The sequence below is a fragment of the Heptranchias perlo genome, chromosome 14 (genome assembly GCF_035084215.1).
Source record: "Heptranchias perlo isolate sHepPer1 chromosome 14, sHepPer1.hap1, whole genome shotgun sequence".
Classification (NCBI taxonomy): Eukaryota; Metazoa; Chordata; class Chondrichthyes; order Hexanchiformes; family Hexanchidae; genus Heptranchias; species Heptranchias perlo.
Window position 1 is genome coordinate 69660496 of NC_090338.1, and position 22982 is coordinate 69683477.

At 45.9% G+C, this 22982-nt stretch overlaps 1 protein-coding gene across 1 annotated transcript in view; it reads right to left on the reverse strand.

The window, feature by feature from the left end:
* The window catches only part of lman2 (lectin, mannose-binding 2), a 36473-nt gene extending 16316 nt beyond the window's left edge, over nucleotides 1–20157 (reverse strand). The window contains exons 1-3 of the mRNA XM_067996552.1: nucleotides 19728–20157; nucleotides 10215–10333; nucleotides 7245–7362 (exon numbers count right to left, since the gene is read on the reverse strand). Coding sequence (XP_067852653.1) covers nucleotides 7245–7362; nucleotides 10215–10333; nucleotides 19728–19932 — 442 coding nt within the window. The 5' untranslated portion in view covers nucleotides 19933–20157. The remainder of the gene's footprint in view (nucleotides 1–7244; nucleotides 7363–10214; nucleotides 10334–19727) is intronic.
* Between the last annotated feature and the right edge of the window lie 2825 nt (nucleotides 20158–22982).

Below are 22982 nucleotides of genomic sequence, written 5' to 3' on the forward strand. Positions count from 1 at the left end.
GTGGCTTGGATAAAACTATGAACCAGATAGTCGTGTGACTGAAGCGATTGGTAAGGAGTTTTCATCTGATCAGTATAGCATACCATCTTGCTGAAGTTACTTCAGGCACTTGCAACCTGTCTGTGTACTCGAGGGACACCTGAGAAAGGGATCTGAGCAACCAAATTAGCCAATGATTAGTTAAGTCTTTGAAGTGGGATTTGTTTAGTTTAAGGTTAGATTCCATTCACCTTTAGGGGCTATGCACAGTGAGCCTGTGCAAATACTAAACAATCTTGAGCTTAAAAAGTGTTAACAGCGCTAAGAAAAGCACCGCATAACAATTGACAGAACATCACAGTATACGTCAGTTTAGTTACATTAGAATGACAACTACGAAACTGTATAGACCGGCTGCAGAATTGAATCAAGAGCATTCCCCGGAGGAGGACAGCACTGTCCTACACCACTGTCAGTCTGCTATATCATAGAATCATACAGCGCAGGAGGCCAAACAGTCCATTGTGTCTGTGCTGGCTCTATGAAAGAGCTATCCAATTAGCCCCACTCGCCAGCTTTTTTCCCCCCATAGCCTTGTAAATTCCTCCTTTCTAAGTATATATCCAATTCTCTTTTGAAAATTGTAAACAATTTTACAACACCAAGTTATAGTCCAGCAATTTTATTTTAAATTCACAAGCTTTCGGAGGCTTCCCCCTTCGTCAGGTGAACGATGTGAAATTTCACATCGTTCACCTGACGAAGGGGGAAGCCTCCGAAAGCTTGTGAATTTAAAATAAAATTGCTGGACTATAACTTGGTGTTGTAAAATTGTTTACAATTGTCAACCCAAGTCCATCACCGGCATCTCCACATCTCTTTTGAAAGTTACTGTTGAATCTGGTTCCACCATCCTTTCAGGCAGTGCATTCCAGATTATTACAAATCGCTGCATAAAAAATGTTTCCTCATGTCGCCACTGACCGAGCTTTGCCGATCACATTATAATCTGTGCCCTCTGGTTACAGACCCTGCTGCCACTGGAAACAGTTTCTCCTTATTTACTCTATCAAAGTCATTCATGATTTTGAACACAACTATCAAATCTCTCCTTAACCTTCTGTTCTAAGGAGAACAACCCCAGCTTCTCCACATAACCGAAGTCCCTCATCCCTGGTATCATTCTTGTAACTCTCTTCCGCACCCACTAAAGCCTAGACATCGTTCCTCAAGTGTGGTGCGCAGAACTGAACGCAATAATCCAGCTGAGGCCTAACCAGTGTTTTATAAAGGTTTAGTATAACTTCCTTGCTTTTGTACTCTATGCCTCTATTAATAAAGCCCAGGGTCCCATATGCATTTTTTTTTTTTAAAAACAGCCTTCTCAACTTGTCCTGCCACCTTAAAAGATTTGAGCACCCCAGGTTTCTCTGTTCCTGCACTCCCTTTAAAACTGTACCATTTAGTTTATATTGCCTCTCATTCTTCCTACCAAAATGCATCAGTTCACACTTCTCTGCGTTAAATTTCATCTGCCATCTGTCTGCCCATTTCAGCAGTCTACGTCTTCCTTAAGTCTGTTACTATCCTCCACAATGTTTACTACATTCCCGAATTTCGTGTTATCTGCAAACTTTGAAATTATACCCTCTATACCCAAGTCCAGGTCATTAATATATATCAAAAAGAGCAGTGGATCTAATACTGACCCCTGGGGAACACCGCTGTATACTTCCCTCCAGTCTGAAAAACAACCGTTCACCACTACTCTCTGCTTTCTATCCCTTAGCCAATTTTGTATCCACACTGCCACTGTCCCTTTTATCCCATGGGCTTTAATTTTGATAAGTCTATTATGATGTTAAAGAAAGAAACTTGCATTTATACAGCACCTTACACAACCTCAGGACATCCCATAGTGCTTTACAGCCAACAAAGTACTCTTGACGCCTGGTCACTGTTGTAATGTAAGAAACGCAGCAGCCAATTTGCTCACAGCAAGGTCCCACAAACAGCTACGTGATAATGACCAGATAATCTGTTTTCGGGATATTGGTTGAGAGATATATATTGGCCAGGAAACCGGGGAGAATTCTCCTGCTCTTCTTCGAATAGTACTATGGGATCTTTTACGTCCACCCGAGAAGACAGAGAGGCCTCAGTTTAACGACTCATCCGAAAGACAGCACTTCCATCAGTACTGCACTTAAGTATCAGCCTGGATTATGTGCTCAAATGGGACTTGAACCTATAACCTTCTGATTCAGGTGAGAGTTCTGCCACTGAGCCACAGCTGACACTGTCTGGCTCATTATCCCAAAGTGTAGTGCCTTTACTCAAGGTCAAAATTGTCTTCATGGGCTGCACAGGTACAGACCATGGAGCCTAAGTAGCCACATAAGAGTTTAAACCCACTTTCCTATTGATTTGCCTGCACCTCAAGCCATTAGCAAATCTTGGTTTTGTGTTTTTAGGCTCATTCTCCAAATAGACAACTGCATTTATATAGCGCCCTTAAAGTAGTAAAACGTCCCAAAGTGCTTCAAAGGAGCGATTATCAGACAAAAATTGATACCGAGCCACATAAGGAGATATTATGACATCAATGAGGTAGGTTTAAAGGAGCATCTTAAATGATGAAAAAAAGGTAGAGACTCGGAGAGGTTTAGGGAGGGAATTCAGTGCTTAGGGCCTAGACTGCTGGAGGCAACAGTGTTAATTCAGCCCTTTTCAAACCTCCAGGGTCACGAAATTCAAACGGGACAAACCAACAAATTACAAATGAGTGCAAACAGGACTGAGTTGCCAGAGCCTAGATCCACAGTTGGACACCTCTGGCGAAGAGCTTCCCGATGCCCTGGTTCACTCACTTCACATGGTTTTCTGTTGTTCAGACTTGAAAAAGGAAGAATTAATTTTTTATTATAAGAGCAGGCAGGGTTGCCACTTCTGATTGCCATCCAGTGACCTCTGCTGGAAATGCCACCTGTAAATGTCAGGGATGGACACAGTCAGGCTGGGTTGAGGTGCTCTGCAGTCAGACAGCCTGCCAACACTCACAGTCACATGAATCATGGCCATCTGAGTCAAATACCAGGGTGAAGTGTACTCAAACGAGGAACTGAGCTCAGGGGGGGGCCTTTTACATCCTCAGGGCACAGCAAAGTGCTTCACAGCCAATTAAGTGCTTTTGAGGTATATTGAAGTGAAACACAACAGTCAGGTCAATTTGCGCACAGCTAAATTTCTAAAAACAGCAATGAGACAAATAACCAGATAATCTGTTTCATAGTGACATTGGATTATAATAAGCTAGCTTTAGCTGTTACATAACCCAATCCAAAGATATCAATTATTGAATAACCAGATAATCATAGTGACATCCCTTCAAAATTTTATACACCTATCAAATCATGATGGGATGGGACAGAGTAGATAGAAACAGACCGTTTGCAGTGCTTGAGGGGTTTGGAACGAGCAGAGAACGGCCAGCGCCGTGCTTCCAACCTGCTCCCCATCGGAAGCAGGCACGCACCAATGCCCAGGCAGACACAGGACTGAGCACGGATATAGTGGACCCCCTCCCCAGACACTGAATATCCAACAGACACCTCACACTTCAATAATGATCACTGGCCACAGTTTTGGAAAGTGACTGTGGGACCATACTCCTTCTGGAGAGGAGCAGAGGGCAGAAAATTGACTAGTAATGTCTAATAAAATGCAAATAGGATGGACTGCTACAACTCGCCAAAGCTTCTTCGACAGCACCTCCAAACCTGCAACCTCCACCGCCTAGAAGAACAAGGGCAGCAGGCGCATGGGAACACCACCACCTCCAGGTTCCCCTTCAAGTCACACACCATCCTGACTTGGAAATATTTTGCCTTTCCTTCACCGCCACTGCTTCAAAATCCTGAACTTCTGTACCTTCACCACATGGACTGCAGCGGTTCACTGCCTCCTTCTCAAGGGCAACTAGGGATGGGCAATAAATGCCGGCCTTGCCAGTGACACCCACACCCCGAGAATACAAAAAAAATGTTTCACTTCTGCAGAACTGGCTACATCAACATGAGAGTTTATTTTTTTTTGGCAGTGCTTAGCATCAGCTGCTTTTGGACCAGTCTGTGCCCAAAGGTGAAGAACCACCTTTTTCCAGGTGGCTCCACAACAGCATCCTATTTCACAATGCACTTGGCACCAGCACTCAAGGGTGCAGCACAAAATCAGCTTGGCAAGATTGATATCTCTGGAACGAGACACAGCAATTAACAGGCGAGTTGCTATTTTGCACAAAGGTGTAGCAATCAAGAAGGTTGTGGGTTCAAATCCCACTCAAGACTTGAGCTCAAGTCTAGGCTGACACTCCAATGCAGTACTGAGGGAGTGCTGCAGTGTCGGAGGTGCCGTCTTTCAGATGAGGCGTTAAACCGAGGCCCCGGCTGCTCTCTTTGGTAGACGGGAAAGATCGCATGGCACTATTTCGACTATAAGCAGGAGAGTTCTCCCTGGTGTCCTGGCCAACATTTCTCTCTCAACCAATATCACCAAAACATTATTCTGGCCATTATCACATTGCTGTTTGTGGGACCTTGCTGTGCACAAATTTACTGCTGTGCTTCCTACCTTACATAGAAACATAGAATAGGAGCAGGAGTAGGCCATTCGGCCCTTCAAGCCTGCTCCGCCATTCATTATCATCATGGCTGATCCTCCATCTCAATACCATATTCCTGCTCTCTCCCCATACCCCTTGATGCCTTTTGTGTCCAGAAATCTATCTAGCTCCTTCTTAAATATATTCAGTGACTTGGCCTCTACAGCCTTCTGTGGTAGAGAATTCCACAGGTTCACCACCCTCAGTGAAAAAATTTCTCCTCATCTCAGTCCTAAATGTCCTACCCCGTATCCTGAGACTGTGACCCCTGGGTCTAGACCCCCAGCTAGGGGAAACATCCTCCCTGCATCCAGTCTGTCTAGCCCTGTCAAAATTTTATATATTTCAATGAGATCCCCTCTTATTCTTCTAAACTCGAGTGAACACAGGCCGAGTCGACCCGATCTCTCCTCATATGACAGTCCTGCCATCCCAGGAATCAGTCTGGTGAACCTTCACTGCACTCCCTCTATGGAAAGTATATTCTTTCTTAGATAAGGAGACCAAAACTGCACACAATACTCCAGGTGTGGTCTCACCAAGGCCCTGTATAACTGCAGTAAGACATCCTTGCTCCTGTACTCAAATCCTCTTGCAATGAAGGCCAACATACCATTTGCCTTCCTAACTGCTTGCTGCACCGGTGTTTTCTGCCCCTCGGTGTTTGTTAACTCCACCCAGACTGATTCTACATCTTGATTTTCTGAGCCAATATCCTCTCACTATTGCTCTGATTTCCTCCTTTACTAAAAACGCCACCCCACCTCCTTTTCCTTTCCATCCTAAATATCGAATACCCTTGGATATTCAGCTCCCAGTCTTGGTCACCCTGCAGCCATGTCTCTGTAATTGCTATATCATATCCGTTTACATCCATTTGCGCTGTTAATTCGTCTACCTTATTACGAATGCTTCGTGCATTCAGATACAATGCCTTTAGATTTGTATTTAACATTTTTAGACATCTTAACATTTTTTTGTACTATGGTCCTATTTGTCTTATTACCATTTTTTCTTACCCGGACCCTGTTTGCTGTCTTTTGTTTGTACGGTCTGTCCCTTCCTGACACAATCTGGTTATCCTTCCCCCAATCACTTTTCTACATTGCTTCTTTGTCTTTTCTCTTTAGCATTCTAGATCTCTCCACCGGGCACCCCCCCCCCAACCTTATTTAGTTTAAAGCCCTGTCTACCTCTCTAGTTATTCGATTCGCTAGAACACTGGTCCCAGCATGGTTCAGGTGAAGCCCGTCCCAACGGAACAGCTCCCTCTTTCCCCTGTACTGGTGCCAGTGCCCCACGAATCGAAACCCACTTCTCCCACACCAATCTTTGAGCCACGCATTCATCTCCCTGATCCTAATGACCCTGTGCCAATTTGCTCATGGCTCAGGTAATAATCCAGGGATTACCACCTTTGTGGTTCTGCTTTTTAATTTAGTCCCTAGCTGCTCAAACACTCAGAACCTTTTTCTTAGTCCTACCTATGTCGTTGGTACTTACGTGGACCATGACAACTGGATTCTCCCCCTCCCACTCCAAGTTCTTCACCAGCCTGGAGGAGATGTCCTTAACCCTGGCACCGGGTAGGCAACATAGCCTTCGGGACTCATGCTCCTGGCTGCAGAGAACAGTGTCTATCTCCCTAACTATTCTGTCGCCTACTACAATCACCTTCCTTTTTACTCCCCCCACTTGAACGGCTTCCTGTACCACGGTGCCATGGTCGGTTTGCTCGTCCTCCCCACAGTCCTCGCACTTGTCCACAAGGGTTGCAAGAACCTCAAATCTATTGGACAAGCACAGGGACTGAGGCTCCTGCAACACTACCTCCTGGATCCCCATACCTGCCTCACTCGCGGTCACACCCTCCTGTCCCTGACCACATGTTAATTCTAAAGTATTTAATCTAAGGGGAGTGGCTGCCTCCTGGAGCAAAAGGTCCAGGTAGCTTTCTCCCTCTCTGATGTCTCGCAATGTCCGCAGCACGGACTCCAGCTCCTCAACTCAGTGCCAAAGTTCCTTGAGCTGCAGACTCTTACTGCAGATGTAGTCGCCCTGGACAAAAATGTCCACAAGCTCCCACATATTGCAGCAGCAACACATCTCCTGTTCTCCCATTATTTTATTTATTTAATTTAGTGTTAATCAAATTATTTACCTCGTTTAATTAGATTAATTAAATTAAGTTTTTTAAAATTTAGTTATATGCTATATGTCTACACTTCAAAGTGTACTTAATTGGCTGTGAAGCACTTTGGAATGTTCTGAAAGGTGCTATATAAATGCAAGTTATTTCTTTAAAGGCAGGCTTGGGATTGTACCTGCAGTAAGGCAGATTTCTGACACGTGTTAATTTTCCCTCAATGTTGGTGAGGCAGGTCCCCAATGAGCAGGTTTCAAAGCTGAAGGGGTATCACCCCACTACTGGTACAGCACCTACTTTCTACTCACTAGTCTTACATAGCATGTGCTTCCTTTGCATCTTAACTCTCTTATTGCCAATATACAAACAAACACACAAATTGTGGATTTTGGACCAGTAGAAACTTCAGCTTCTGCTAATTTTTCCAATCACAGGATAACAGAGGGTGCAATACTGTACCAGGGTTTAATCGGTCCTTTGTGTACCAGACAGCTAACCCGTCACCATGAAGATTCTTTTTTCCAGTTCCATGAATTTTAAACTGGACGTGGAGCTCCCAGTCCTTCAGGTAACACGGCTGCAAAGACAGAGACAGCACCGGTTGAGGCCTTAAAGAAATAGCAATTATATAGAGAGCGAAGGATGGTCAGAGTTAAAGAGATACACAAGCTCGCTAACACTCAGCATCTGTGGAGAGAATGGATGAATTGTGACGAAGAGTCTATACCTAAAACCTTAGCTCATCTGTTCTCTCGCAGATGCGGACTGACCAGCATTTTCTGTTTTTGTTTCAGATTTCCAGCAGCTGCAGGTTTTTTTTTTTGCTTTTGATAAGCTCTCTAACGTTAGTCTGCACCCAGGTTGTTGGCATTTAAAAGTGTACAAGGACTGAAATGACAGTGCATCTTTTCCCAGTTTCCCTCTGTCTTCCTTCTCAACCTGAAGGCTTCAATTCCTGCTGGGGTATGGATTATTTTTTAAAAAGGCACCAGCAGCCCTTCAGCGCCTGGCCAAAGTGACTATTATCATATGCGAGTCTAGACAGCGAATATGCTGGGATATTCGCCCGCTGGGGAGCATCACAGGCAAGCCTCATTTTGTCCACACACACACACATTCAAGCAGCTGTCAGCGGACAGTGATCAGGAGCAGGAACCCTGGCTGATTGCCGTAGCTGTTCTCAGCCTGGGCACAGACAACAGAAAGGTAGCCCTTTAATACTGGAATGAGTTTGTGTTCAGTATAATAGTATCTACTTGCTCTGCTGACTGGCCTTCCATCTATGGCTCATCTAAAACTCTGCTGCCCGTATCCTGACTCACACCAAGTCGTGTTCAACTATCACCCCTCTACTCGCTGACCTACACTGGCTCCCGGTCCAGCAACGCTTCAAATTTAAAACCCTCATCCTGGTGTTCAAATCCCTCCATGGCCTCCCTATCTCTGTAACCTCCTCCAGCCCTACAACCCTCCGAGATCTCTGCACTCCTCCAATTCTGGCCTCTCGTGCAACTTCAATTTCCTTCGCCCCTCCATAGGCGGCAGTGCCTTCAGCTGCCTTGGCCCTAAGCTCTGGAATTCCTTCGCTAAACCTCTCCGTCTATCTCCTTAAAATGTACCTCTGACCAAGCTTTAGGACACCTGTCCTAATATCTTATGTGCCTCAGTGCCAACATTCTTCCTTAAAGGAATAGCACCAATAAATTCATCTCCCTGCTGTTTGTGGGACCCAACGACGACTCCGCTCCAAAGTAATTCATTTCAAGTTCAGTGCTTTGAGACATCCTGAAAAGCATAATCAGGAGATACATACAGGCAAGTTTTCTCTTTTTTTAAGGATTGTAAAATGCAAAACAATTTTTTTTTTTTTTAAATGGAAATAAAAAAGAGAAACTAGGAAAGACCTGACAAAAATCTTTTCTGAAACCCCATCAGCTCTCAAAATATTCCTGATGAATTCGGGACTAAGGAATCAATTACTTGGGGCAAAAGGCCCAAAACGGCACACGCAGTGTAACCAGTGCACATGGCTGGTCAACACCTGGACATCTGATCCGTACCCCACTTGGTCACTGGTACCAATGAGGAACAAAAAAAACAAACCACTTTAATGTCACGGTATACGCGGCACATCAACTGCATGCAAATGCAATAAATGATCTCTGTTAAAGCAACTGCTTTCTTTACCCAGATGTCACTGACTTCTGCTGGGGTAGGGTTCCACAGACACTGACTTGCCCAAGTGTCAGCGTAGCAGGAGAGGCCTTCCCTGTCCTCACCTGCACGTGCATCTACAAGCTGAGGACAATGGCGAGAGGTCAGACACAGGAACTCTTCTGGGCTTTTTTCCCCCTCCCCCCCAATGCTGGGGCACTGAGGTCAAGTGTGAAGCCAACGACTGCCTCACTCAAGATCAGCTAGCTCAAGGATCAATCCTGGGACCCTCTGGTTTTCGTGGCTTTGTAGGCTGGATAGCACCATTACACACTAGACCAGTGAGAGTGCTCCCCATTACAGCAAGTTGCTCCCACCACCAGTGACAGACGTATAATATGTTGCACATCTCTCGAAGCCCTAGTTCAGAAGGAGCTGCCATCATCCATCATAATGGAGATGACCCTGCTTTCCTCACTCCTGGTAGATCATCTATATCCAAGGCAAGGGAATAAAGACAAACGCAACAGATTAGAGTTTAACTTATGTCGGATGATACCAGAACCAAGCGGGTACGACTATCAGAAAAGACTGAACAGGCAGGGGCCATTTTCTCTAGAAAAAAAGAAGAGAAGTCTGAGAGGTGACCTGATAGGGGTCTTTAAAATTATGAAAGGGTTCGATAGGTTAGAGGTAGAGAAGATATTTCCACTTGTGGGGGAGTCCAAAACTTGGGGCCATAAATACAAGATAATCACCAATGGATCAAATAAAGAATTCTGGATAAATTTCTTTAACCAGAGAGTGGATAGAATGTGGAATTTGCTACCACAATGGAGTGGTAGAGGCAGATAGCATAGATGCATTTAAGGAGGAGCTAGTTACGTACATGAGGGAGAAAGGAATAGAAGGATATGTTCATAGCATGAGAAGTAGTAAATAGAGTGGGAGGAGGCTCATGTGGAGCATAAACACCAGCATAGACCTGCTGGGCCAAAAGGCCTGTTTCTGTACTGTAAAATTCTATGTAGTTCTATGGATGCGAGTAAATTGGTGTCAGTGAGCAAAACCAATGAGACAACATCTTGTGCAAGATTCTGTCCGGTGAAAATTCTACTGGATCGTCAAGTTGGCAGATAATTGGAGGGATAATGGAACTAAGCGTTTGGCTCAGTTAAAGTGAAGCTAGTACAAGAATTTCACACCCCATTACACTTCACTGGCAACCTAGTGACAGCAGTGTACCGTTTACTGGTACCGCCCGCACATGCTTACCACTCGGTTCCAGATTGATCCGCTTTTACTGCGATCATCGGGCGTTAGACGAACGTACTGACTAGTCAACATGGTGCTCCCAACAAAATCCCATAGAGGCATCGAACTCGACCCCACTCCTGCAGGAAGAACCAAAGAGCGTTAGACAAAGGAAACAATACAAAGCTTCTCACAAAGAATAACATGCTCACCACGGATAACATTGACTGACCTTGGCTGGGTTGGCTGTAAGGGTACAATAACTGACCTTCAGCACCCCTGAACTAGATAGCGAAGACAAAAGTGGCTGAAACCACAGTCAACTGGGCAGATTTTGAGGAGGCTTTAAAAAGTTGGAGAAAGATGTAGCCAGGGTTAAAGAGAGCGTGTGTATGGGGTGCTTGAAAGCTGTGCGATTGATGGTGGAGGCGATGGAAAGAGAGAAACAAAGAGATAGAGAGTGAGAGCGCAAAACCCCCATGCCATGTTGGTCCATCATTTGAAGATAGCTTTGTACCAAGACCACAATGCCGGCCCTCATTTCAACAAACAAATTTCAAAACTCTGCTGGATTCCAATATTCCATGTTCATTGAAAGGAAATCAGAAGCAAAGTTCTTGTAAAAGGAAGTATTGTCACTGGGTTTAGTTCACTGATACCAATGCACCAGGAGGAAATGACACAAGCCAACAATATTGTGCAATGCACTTCTCACGTGACACTGTCTCATCGTCAAATTGCGGCCATCATCTGTAAACAGACCTCTTAATAATCACCAGTACTTCACCCTAGTGCCATACAACTCCAAGTACTCTCTCCAGGCACTACCCATGGTAGGAGAGGTCAGAGCCATATTTATTATGATGCAAGGCATTTCCCCATAGTTCAAATAACAATGTCACATGTGTTACACTTCACTGAAATCCCACTTACGATACTGAAATATTTAATGCGCAGGCTGTGCAATACCCTTACATTTAAAACCTCACTAACTTTTATAAAGTTTTTCACTGTTGATTTGGTGTGACATTTGAATCTTTGTTGAAAATGTATATAAAATTGATAGTCATACTGGGTAAATGCAACTCGTGGTCCGCTGCTGATACCAGACTCCGAGGCCCGAGATTCAATCCCTGCTCTGTACTGACATTACTACTTGCAGCAATGCTAAAAATGGGCTCAGTGCCCTCGATAGGAATGGGAGAGATTAGCGCCCCCCCCCCTCCCCCCGCCCCGGACTGACATCCAGTGTCTCCTACTGGAAAGTGGCAGTCTGTGGACATCAGGTGGGGAGGAGAGGGCTGGATTCGGCTGTAATGCCGCTGTACATATAACTCGTCAATCAACACTCACCATCTGGGATCAAACGAGTTATGGCCACTTGGGTAGTTGCTGGAGGGCAGCAGACTCTTGTGGAACCGCACCCAGCTCAAAAACAGTATAGGAAGAACTTGCATTTATGTAGAACCTTTCACATCCTCAGAATGTCCCAAAGCACGTTACAGTTTTGAATTGTTTCTTCAGGTAGGCAAGCGCAGCAGCCAGTCTGTACATAGTAAGATCCCAGTTCACCTATTTTTGGTGGGGTTACTTGAGAGATAAGGACCCCTCCCCCTCAGGACTTGCTGCTCAATTTAGCAGTTAATTGAAACACGCTGCTCTTGCATTTTGAAAGCAGATATTCAATACAGTCCCCACCACTTAAAACGCCGACGTTTAAAATGGGCAGTTGCTAATATCAGCCAAAGAGCGATAACCATTATCTATTTGCATTAATGTCAATTTCAAAGTTGTCGGTTACAGTGTCTGAAGTGCTCCGTTTATTTCGGTCAGAAAGTTCCAGGATTTTTATTCTATTGCTCTGTAGACTAGGTGGTCATGTTTAGCATCATTTCGATAGGAGCCACAAATATTACAAATACTCTACCTGTCCCCTGGAAATACTTCCCTTTAGAGAATTTACTGAAATCTTTGAAGAAAAACTAGCAGAACATTCATCTTACGCTACGTATGGTGATGACAACTAACAACCCCTGGTTAAGAGCACCTCTCACTCAACTGACAAGAGTACAACAAATCCTAACTTTTTAATGACACTCTGGGTCCCCAGATGTCAGCTGGGGAAAACATGTCAACGAAGGCTCTTGTTCTCCGCTGTCATTTGATGACAACTGCTGGAAAGTACGTGCAAACATCCGCTGCGAATATTGTGTCCCTCTCACCGGCACCCCCAAGGTCGAATATAAGTATACAGGATACCGGCCATTGTGCACAATGGGCAAATCTCATTTGCACAAACGTGCCTGCTATAAGTGGTGGGGACTGTAGTTGTTAACAGTGCGAACGGTTGAATGAAGCTGCCTGAAGTCTCTATCAACTGGTCACATGGTTAACAACTATAGGAGGCAGCTGGAAAGTGGAGACTTTGGGCAGCTTCAATCAGCTGATCGCACCATTAACAACTGGAGTTATTCCACTGACACAACCCTGCAATAGAGGCACTGGAAAAGGAGCAAAAAAGATTAACAAGTACGATACCAGAATGGAGAGGTTATAACCATGAGGAAAGATTGAACAGGCTCTTTTCTCTATAAAAGAGAAGACTAAAGGGTGACCTGATAGAGGTCTTTAAGATTAAGAAAGGGTTTGATAGGGTAGATGTTTCCACTTGCTGGGGAGACCAGAACTAGGGGACCATAATTATAAGATAGTCACTAACACATGCGACAAGGAGAAACTCCTTTACCCAGGGAGTGGTAAGAATGTGGCACTCGCTACCACAAGGTGTAGTTAAGGCGAATAGTATAGATGCATTTAAGGGGAAGCTAGATAAACACGAGGGAGAAAGGAGTAGAAGGATATGCTGATAGGGTTAGATGAAGTAAAGTAGGAGGAGGCTCGTGTGAAGCATAAATGCTGACATAGACCAGTTGGGCTGGATGAATTTACTGCACAGAAACAGGCCAATGTAATTCTATGTAACTCATTACGGCTTTACTGTCCACTGCGGGCAAATAGCGTTAGCATGAACGTGTCCGCTATATGCGGTGGGGATGGTACTCTGAAGAGGGGTGATCAGCATGATTATGAGACAGCTGCAGTCCCGATGAAATGAGGGGGGGGGGGGGGGGTGCATCAACTATGAAATGCTGAGAACAATCATTTTGGAAGTGGTCATGATGGTGCCCTTCCAGTCTGGGTGCATTCAATTCTCACTTGTCCTTCACCTAGGTTTCTCAATTAGCTGGAGAGAGAGCAGGCGTGGCCCTCAGCTGGGGAAACAGGTCAACGAAGGCTCTTGTTCTCCACCGTCATTTGATGGCGACTGCTGGAAAGAACGTGCGAACATCCGCTGCGAATGTCGTGCCCCTCTCACCGCCACCCCCAAGGTCGAACATAATATAAAAACAGGTTGTAAGAGCTTCTACAAGTGTGTAAAAAAATGGAGAGAGAGAGTAGCAAAAGTAAACGTAGGTTCCTTAGAGGCTGAGACAGGAGAAATTATAACGGGGAACAAGGAAATATGGCAAAGACGTACAAATTTTGTATCTGTCTTCACAGTAGAAGACACAAAAAGCATACCAGAAATAGTGGGGAACCAAGGGTCTAATGAGAGTGAGGAACTTAAAGTAATTGATATTAGTAAAGAAAAAGTACTGGAGAAATTAATGGGACTAAAAGCCGACAAATCCCCTGGTCCTGATGGCCTACATCCTAGGATTCTAAAAGAGGCGGCTGCAGAGATAGTTCATTGGTTGCGATCTTCCAAAATTCCCCAGATTCTAGAAAGGTCCCAGTGGATTGGAAGGTAGCAAATGTAACACCGCTATTCAACAAAGGAGGAAGAGAGAAAACAGGGAACTACAGGCCAATTAGCCTGACATCAGTCGTCGGGAAAATAGAAGAATCCCTTATTCTGGAAGAACAGGGCACTTAGAAAATCATAATATGATTAGGCAGAGTTAACACGGCTTTATGAAAGGGAATTCGTGTTTGACAAATCTACTGGAGTTGCTGAGGATGTAACTAGCAGGGTAGATAAAGGGGAACCAATGGACGTAGTATATTTGGATTTTCAAAAGGCATTCAATAAGGTGTCATACAAGAGGTCGTTACGCAAAATAAGGGCTCATGGGGTTGGGGGTAATACATTAGCATGGATAGAGGATTGGTTAACGGACAGAAAACAGAGAGTGGGAATAAACGGGTCATTTTCAGGTTGGCAGGCTGTAACTAGGGGGGTGCCGCAAGGATCAGTGCTTGGGCCTCAGCTGGTTACAATCTATATTAATGACTTAGATAAAGGGGCAGAGTGTAATGTATCCAAGTTTGCTGACGATACAAAGCTAGGTGGGAAAGTAAGCTATGAGGAGGACACAAATAGTCTGCAAAGGGATAAAGACAGGTTAAGTGAGTGGGCAAGAAGGTGGCAGATGGAGTATAATGTGGGTAATTCACTTGAGTCATGAGTTATTCACTTTGGTAGGAAGAATAGAAAAACATGTTGGTGTTCAGAGGGATTTGGGTGTCCTTGTACACGAAACACAAAGTTAGCATGCAGGTTCAGCATGCAATAAGGAAGGCAAATGGTATGTTGGCCTTTATTGCAAGGGGGTTGGAGTACAAGAGTAAGGAAGTCTTGCTGCAATTGTACAGGGCTTTGGTGAGGCCACACCTGGAGTACTGTTTTTGTTTTGGTCTCCTTATCTAAGACACTTGTCTTGGAGGCAGTGCAACAAAGGTTCACTTGATTGATTCCAGGGATGACAGGGTTGTCCTATGAGGGGAGATCGAGTGGAATGGGTCTATACTCTCTCGAATTTAGAAGAATGAATGAGACATGATCGCATCGAAACATATAAGATGTGAGGGCTAGACAGGGTAGATGCTGAGAAACTGTTACCCATGGCTGGAGAGTCTAGAACTAGGGGGCATAGGATAAGGGGTCGGCCATTTAGGACTGAGATGAGGAGGAATTTCTTCACTCAGAGGGTTGTGAATCTTTAGAATTCTCCACCCCAGAGGGCTGTGGATGCTCAGTCATTGAGTATTTTCAAGGCCGAGATATAGATTTTTGGACTCTAAGAGAATCAAAGGATATGGGGATCGGGCAGGAACGTAGAGATGGGGTTGAAGATCAGCCATGACCTTATTGAATGGCGGAGCAGGATCAAGGAGCCATATGGCCTACTTCTGCTCCTATTTCTCATATACTTATGAATTGACCCTGGACACTCACGTGGTAATCAGGAACGCAGCGTGACATTAGAGGGTGGTCTTGGAATCGTACCCTCATCACCAGTCCGTTTTGGAGTAGGAGTGTAGGGGAGGAAAACAAAATCAAGTCTCTCACACTCAGGTGTGAAATGTAGTTTGGAGACAAATAAAGCTTACGTACTCGATAAATTATAATAAAACCAGCAGAGGGAGCGAGAGAGTCAGGCGAAGCAATGCAGAGAGCCTCATGCCCGCACCAGAACTCTTGTGGAGCTGATGCCTTTACTTCTGATCGGATCTTGAAATAACCGGTGTTAAATAATTTATCGTTGCAGCAATTGGCACCACGCTGCAAGGCCACCTGCTGCAAGTGGCTCCAATTAAAAAAAAAGTCGGCTCAGAATTGTCTGATCCCCAGGGGCAGGATGCACACCAATGCAAACAGAATATAGCACCCTGGTAGTGAGACCAGCAGGGAGTGCAGTATAACTGCAGCCAGAGCGCACTTCAGACCACATACTCACATAAACCACGGTGGTACCAGGGATAAGGGACTTCAGTTATGCGGAGAGACTAGAGAAGCTGGGATTTTTCTCCTTACAGCAGAGAAGTTTAAGGGGGGGATTTTGTAACCTTGGTGCCCTATTTGACCCAGAGATGAGCTTCTGGCCTCATATCCTCTCCTTCACCAAGACCGCCTACTTCCACCTCCATAACATCGCTTGTCTCCGCCCCCGCCTCAGCTCCTCTGCTGCTGAAACTCTCATCCATACCTTTGCTACATCTAGACATGACTATTCCAATGCTGTCCTGGCCAGCCTTCCACCCTCCATACACTTGAACTCATCCAAAGCTCTGCTGCCTGTATCCTAATTCGGACCAAGTCCCGTTCACCCATCACCCCTGGTGCTCGCTGAACGACATTGGCTCCCAGCCTGGCGACGCCTCAATTTTAAAATGCTCATCCTTGTTTTCAAATCCCTCCATGGCCTCGCCGCTCCCCACCTCCGCAACCTCCCCCAGCCCTACAACCCTCCGAGATCTCGGCGCGCCTCCAATTCTGGCCTCTCGTGCATCCCCCATTGCCGGCCATGTTTCAGCTGCCCAGGACCTAAGCTCTGGAATTTCCTCCCTAAACCCCTCCGTCTCTCTACCTCTCTCTCCTCCCAAGACGCTCCTTAAAACCTACCTGTGACCCCTGTCTTAATACCTCCTTACGTGGCTTGGGGTCAAATTTTGTTTGATAATCACTCCTGTGAACACCTTGGGACCTTTTACTACATTAAAGGTGCTATATAAATGCAAGTTGTTGTTGATCGAGGTGTTCAAAATTATGAAGGGTTTTGATAGTTTCTCCCTGTCTACTCTGTTTCCACTGGCAGGAGGGTCAGTAAGATAGATTTAAGATAATTGGCAAAAGAATCAAAGGGGAGATGAGGAGATTTTTTTTTTTTAAACGTAACGAGTTGTGATCTGGAATGCACTGCCTGAAAGGGTGGTGGAAGCAGATTCAACAGTAACTTTCAAAAGGGTATTGGATATATACGTGAAAAGGAGAAATTTGCAGGGCTGTGAGGAAAGAGCTAATGAGTGGGACTAACTGGATAGCTCTTTCAAAGAGCCCGACACTGACCCGATGGGCCAAATGGCCTCCTTGCGTGCTGTATGGTTCAAGGATAAACCGATGGCCAACTGTATCTCCAATGAACCACCAACAATCTAAAGAACTATTGCGATCACCATTCACTTTGACATTTGACCGCCAGTTGGAGCGGAAAATCAGCACTATTGAGCATGTGTACACAAAGATTTGCCCCTATACACCCCTCCTCGACCCCCGCTCCTCCTCCTCGCCCCCTCCCACTCCCGCCTGCCCCCCCTCCCCCTGCCCCCCCTCCCCCTCCCCGGGAGGCACATATATTGTGACAAGTCATTGCAGTTGTGGGGGACAGACTGGATGGACGGGAGGGTGTTTTCCTGTCCGTCATTGGTCATATGTTTGTTTACTGTGTCTTTATGTTTCTTTCATCAAGAGCTACGGCAACCTTGGCTTGTGTTTTTCAACAACCTCTGTTATTTTAATTTTAGGGCATTCAAAATGAATGACAGAAGACCGTCCTAATCTACTGAACACATGACGGGTTGCCCACCTGGCATCTTCTAATGTAGGTAAAAAGTACAGCATATTGGAACTCATCCAGCATTAGCAACATTATAAATTGATAGGCGGCCAAAAATATGAAGATCTCTCCAATTCATTTATGTTGGTATGTGGAGGTCCCAAGGTAAAATAATTTGCATAAATGTTAGTATTTAGCTGATACAATGGGAAAGGAGGGAGTGGAATATAAGATCTGATTGTTCTGTTCTACTTCCATATAGCTTCCCTTTTGATTTTCTTCCCATCAGTCCTTTCTTCCTCCATAATTTTCTGTAAATATGCATAGTTTCATTTTGTTTAACTTCTTTTGTTGCAATTGCCCTTCAAAGTGAACGAACATTTTGTACAATGGTGCATTGCCACATTTTCCACAGAATCAGCCCTGTGTACTGCTGTCTGTTCTTAGTTTAAATCATGAACAGGCAGAACACAATGTAAGAAAAAAAAGTGACACTGCTAGATGCATTTCTCAAACTTTGGCACACATAGGGCCTGTTTTAAAAAAAACTATCCAAAAATTGACAACCTACACCCCCCTAAACATCAATTGATAACTATGTTAAGATACCATTCTTAAGATGACATGACACAAGAAGAAGTCGTCAAAAAGGATATCAAGACATTTAAGATAAAAAGGAAATAATTAATAAATTAGCCAGGTCCCAACTTAGGGAGGACAAAACCCTGGGGTGGATTGATTACATCTGCGCATACTCAAAGAAACTAGGGAAGCGATAGCAGAGGCACTATTACATATATATAAAAATTCAACAGAAAATGGAATGCCAAAGGACAGGCAGACAGCTAATGTTATTCCTATATTTAAAAAAAGGGAGATAGAACAAGTCCAGGGAACTATAGGCCAGTTAGCTTAACCTCAGTGGTTGGAAAGATAATAAAATCTTTACTCAAAGATGTTAATAGAAAAACATCTAGAAAATGAAAATATAATAGAGTAGTCAGCATGGATTTCAAAAGGGAAGGTCTTGCTTAACCAACCTTATTGGATTATTTGAAGTAGTAACAAAGAGCAGTCAAGGGTAATGCAGTGGATGTAATATATTTGGATTGTCAACAGGCCTTCAATAAGGTACCACATTGTAGACTCATGACGAAGGTCAGAGCATGTAGAGTCAGGGGACAAGTAGCAGAATGGAAAGAAAACTGGCTGCAAAACAGAAAACAGAGTAGGGGGATAAAGGTAGTTACTCAGACTGGCAAAAGGTGGGAAGTGGTGTTCCACAAGGATCGGTGCTGGAACCACTGTTGTTCACTATTAACGTAAACAATTTGGACTCCAGAATTGGAAGTACAATTTCAAAATTTGCAAATGACACCAAATTGGGGGGGGGGGGGGTATAGTTAATACTGAGGGAGGTATAGTTAATACTGAGGGGGGCTGCATCAAAATACAGGAAGACATTAATAAACTTGCAGAATGGGCATGTAATTGGCAAGTGAATTTCAATATAGATAAATGGGAGGTGTTGCATTTTGGTAGGAAGGAGGAGGTCACATACTCGTTGGACAATAAGAGTCTAAATGAGGTTAAGGAGCAAAGGGATCTAGAGGGACAAATTCACAAATCATTAAAAGTATCAATGGAGGTTAATAGGGCCATAAAAATGCAAAGGACTGGGGTTCATTTCTAGAGCATAATTCAAAAGTAGATAAGTTATGCTGGTCTCCTCGGGTGTCTGGGGGGGGGGGGGGGGAGAAAGATCTCCCGGGAAGTTTGGGGAGGGGAGATAAAAAAGAAAGGTAGGACTCGTCTGGGGGCGGGGTGGGAGAAGAGGAAGAGGTCTTTGTCCCTGGGGCAAGGGGGAGGAGACGACATCTCCTCGCGAACAGGGCGGGGGGGGGGTTCCTCGGGTGTGTTGGGAGGGGGAAGGGGGGAGGGGGGGAGGGAAGGGGGGGGAGGGGGGGAGGGAAGGGGGGGGAGGGAAGGGGGGGGGGACTCCTCGGGTCTCTAACATGGCGCTCTCAGGTGTTGCAACTCGCTGCAGGTTCGCCACCTCTGGAGGCATTACTGGAGATTTTTATCACGTGACATCTGACCACACGGCGGCTGATCACATGACTCCGATCACATGACTCTGGCCCCAGCCTTTCCACCCCGGCCCCGGCCCTCACTCACTTCACTCCACTCCACTCACCCTGGTACGGTTTCATCAGGCTGTGCTCCCGCTTCAGGTGCTCGCTGTTCCCGTCCGTCATGTCAGCGCCGACCAGTGAGAGACCCAGACCCAGGCCCAGGCCGTGAATGAGAAACAGTGCCCAGCCGAGTACAGGCCGCAGCCGGGACATGGCCCGCTCTCCCCGCCGGCTCCCGCACCCCAAACCGCACCATCCCGCCGCCATCTTCTCCGTCACTCACTTCCGGCTGGTCCGCCGTTTCCAGGCACCGCCCGGAAACTGGGGGAAGGAGATTAAAGGAACTCCCGCCCGCCGCGGCCCGGCCCGGCCTCTCACAGCCGCCCTCTCGTGTACTGGGTCGGGGGCGGGTGCTGGTTCTAACCGGCTTTATTGCCGCCACTATTGATCCAGCACTGGCAGCCCGGAGCTTCGATGCCGCTGCACCAGTGCCAGCCAATCAGCGAAGAGCAGCTCATGGGTTATCGTGCACGCGATTGGCTGATGACGTCAGAGCGTTGCCTTGGAGCTGAGGTCAAAGGATGAGGTTCTGGCTGTGTCCAGTACAGTGCACAAGGGAGAGTGTATACTGTACAATGTACATGGGAGAGTGTATACTGTACAATGTACATGGGAGAGTGTATACTGTACAATGTACATGGGAGAGTGTATACTGTACAATGTACATGGGAGAGTGTATACTGTACAATGTACATGGGACTGTGTGTCCAGCACAGCGTATACTGTACAATGTACATGGGACTGTGTGTCCAGTACAGTGCACATGGGCGAGTGTATACTGTACAATGTACATGGGAGAGTGTATACTGTACAATGTACATGGGACTGTGTGTCCAGCACAGCGTATACTGTACAATGTACATGGGACTGTGTGTCCAGTACAGTGCACATGGGCGAGTGTATACTGTACAATGTACATGGGAGAGTGTATACTGTACAATGTACATGGGACTGTGTGTCCAGCACAGCGTATACTGTACAATGTACATGGGACTGTGTGTCCAGTACAGTGCACATGGGCGAGTGTATACTGTACAATGTACATGGGACTGTGTGTCCAGCACAGCGTACATGGGACAGCGTATACTGTACAATGTACATGGGACTGTGTGTCCAGCACAGCGTACATGGAACAGTGTGTCCAGCACAGTAGGCAGGGGACAGTATATATAGCACAGTGTACACGGGACAGCTTGACCAGCACAGTGTACACGGGATAGCGTATTCAGCATAGTGTATATGGCACAGTGTGTCCAGCACAGTGTACATGGGACAATTTATATAGCATGGTGTACATGGGACAGTATATACACTATAATGTACATGGGACAGTGTGTACAGCACAATGTACACAGGACATTGTGTCCAGCACAGTGTACACGGGACAATATACAAAGCACAATGTACTCGGAACAATGTATATAGCACAATGTACACGGGACAGTGTCCTGCACAGTGTGCGCGAGACAATGTATGTGGCATAGAAACATAGAAAATAGGAGCAGGAGTAGGCCATTGAGCCCTTGGAGCCTGCTTCGCCATTCAATGTGATCATGGATGATCGTCTATCTCAATACCATATTCCCGCTCTCTCCCCATACCCCTTGATGTCTTTTGTGTCTAGAAATCCATCTAGCTCCTTCTTAAATATATTCAGTGACTTGGCCTCCACAGCCTTCTGTGGTAGAGAATTCCACAGGTTCACCACCCTATGAGTGAAGAAATTTCTCCTCATCTCAGTCCTAAATATCCTACCCTGTATCCTGAGACTGTGGTTGCGGGTTTGGGAGGTGCTGACGAAAAAGCCTTGGCGAGTTGCTGCAGTGCATCCTGTGGATGGTACACACTGCAGCCACGGTGCACCGGTGGTGAAGGGAGTGAATGTTTAGGGTGGTGGATGGGGTGCCAATCAAGCGGGCTGCTTTGTCCTGGATGGTGTTGAGCTTCTTGAGTGATGTTGGAGCTGCACTCATCCAGGCAAGTGGAGAGTGTTCCATCACACTCCTGACTTGTGCCTTGTAGATGGTGGAAAGGCTTCGGGGAGTCAGGAGGTGAGTCACTCGCCACAGAATACCCAGCCTCTGATCTGCTCTTGTAGCCACAGTATTTATATGGCTGGTCCAATTAAGTTTCTGGTCAATGGTGACCCCCAGGATGTTAATGGTGGGGGATTCGGCGATGATAATGCCGTTGAATGTCAAGGGGAGGTGGTTAGACTCTCTCTTGTTGGAGATGGTCATTGCCTGGCATTTGTCTGGTGCGAATGTTACTTGCCACTTACCAGCCCAAGCCTGGATGTTGTCCAGGTCTTGTTACACGCGGGCTTGGACTGCTTCATTATCTGAGGGGTGGCGAAAGGAACTGAACATTGTGCAACCATCAGCAAACATCCCCATTTCTGACCTTATGATGGAGGGAAGGTCATTGATGAAGCAGCTGAAGATGGTTGGGCCTAGGACATTGCCCTGAGGAACTCCTGCCTTGTCCTGGGGCAGAGATGATTGGCGTCCAACAACCACTACCATCTTTCTTTGTGCTAGGTATGACTTCAGCCACTGGAGAGTTTTCCCCGATTCCCATTGACTTCAATTTTACTAGGGCTCCTTGGTGCCACACTCGGTCAAATGCTGCCTTGATGTCAAGGCTGTCACTCTCACCTCACCTCTGGAATTCAGCTCTTTTGTCCATGTTTGGACCAAGCCTGTAATGAGGTCTGGAGCCGAGTGGTCCTGGCAGAACCCAAACTGAGCATCAGTGAGCAGGTTATTGGTGAGTAAGTGCCGCTTGATAGCACTGTCGACGACACCTTCCATCACTTTGCTGATGATTGAGAGTAGACTGATGGGGTGGTAATTGGCCGGATTGGATTTGTCCTGCTTTTTATGGACAGGACATACCTGGGCAATTTTCCACATTGTCGGGTAGATGCCAGTGTTGTAGCTGTACTGGAACAGTTTGGCTAGAGGCACAGCTAGTTCTGGAGCACAAGTCTTCAGCACTACAGCCGGGATGTTGTTGGGGCCCATAGCCTTTGCTGTATCCAGTGCACTCAGCCGTTTCTTGATATCACGTGGAGTGAATCGAATTGGCTGAAGACTGGCTTCTGTGATGGCGGGGAGATCAGGAGGAGGCCGAGATGGATCATCCACTCGGCACTTCTGGCTGAAGATGGTTGCAAACGCTTCAGCCTTGTCTTTTGCACTCACGTGCTGGACTCCGCCATCCAGTCTGTCTAGCCCTGTCAGAATTTAAATGTT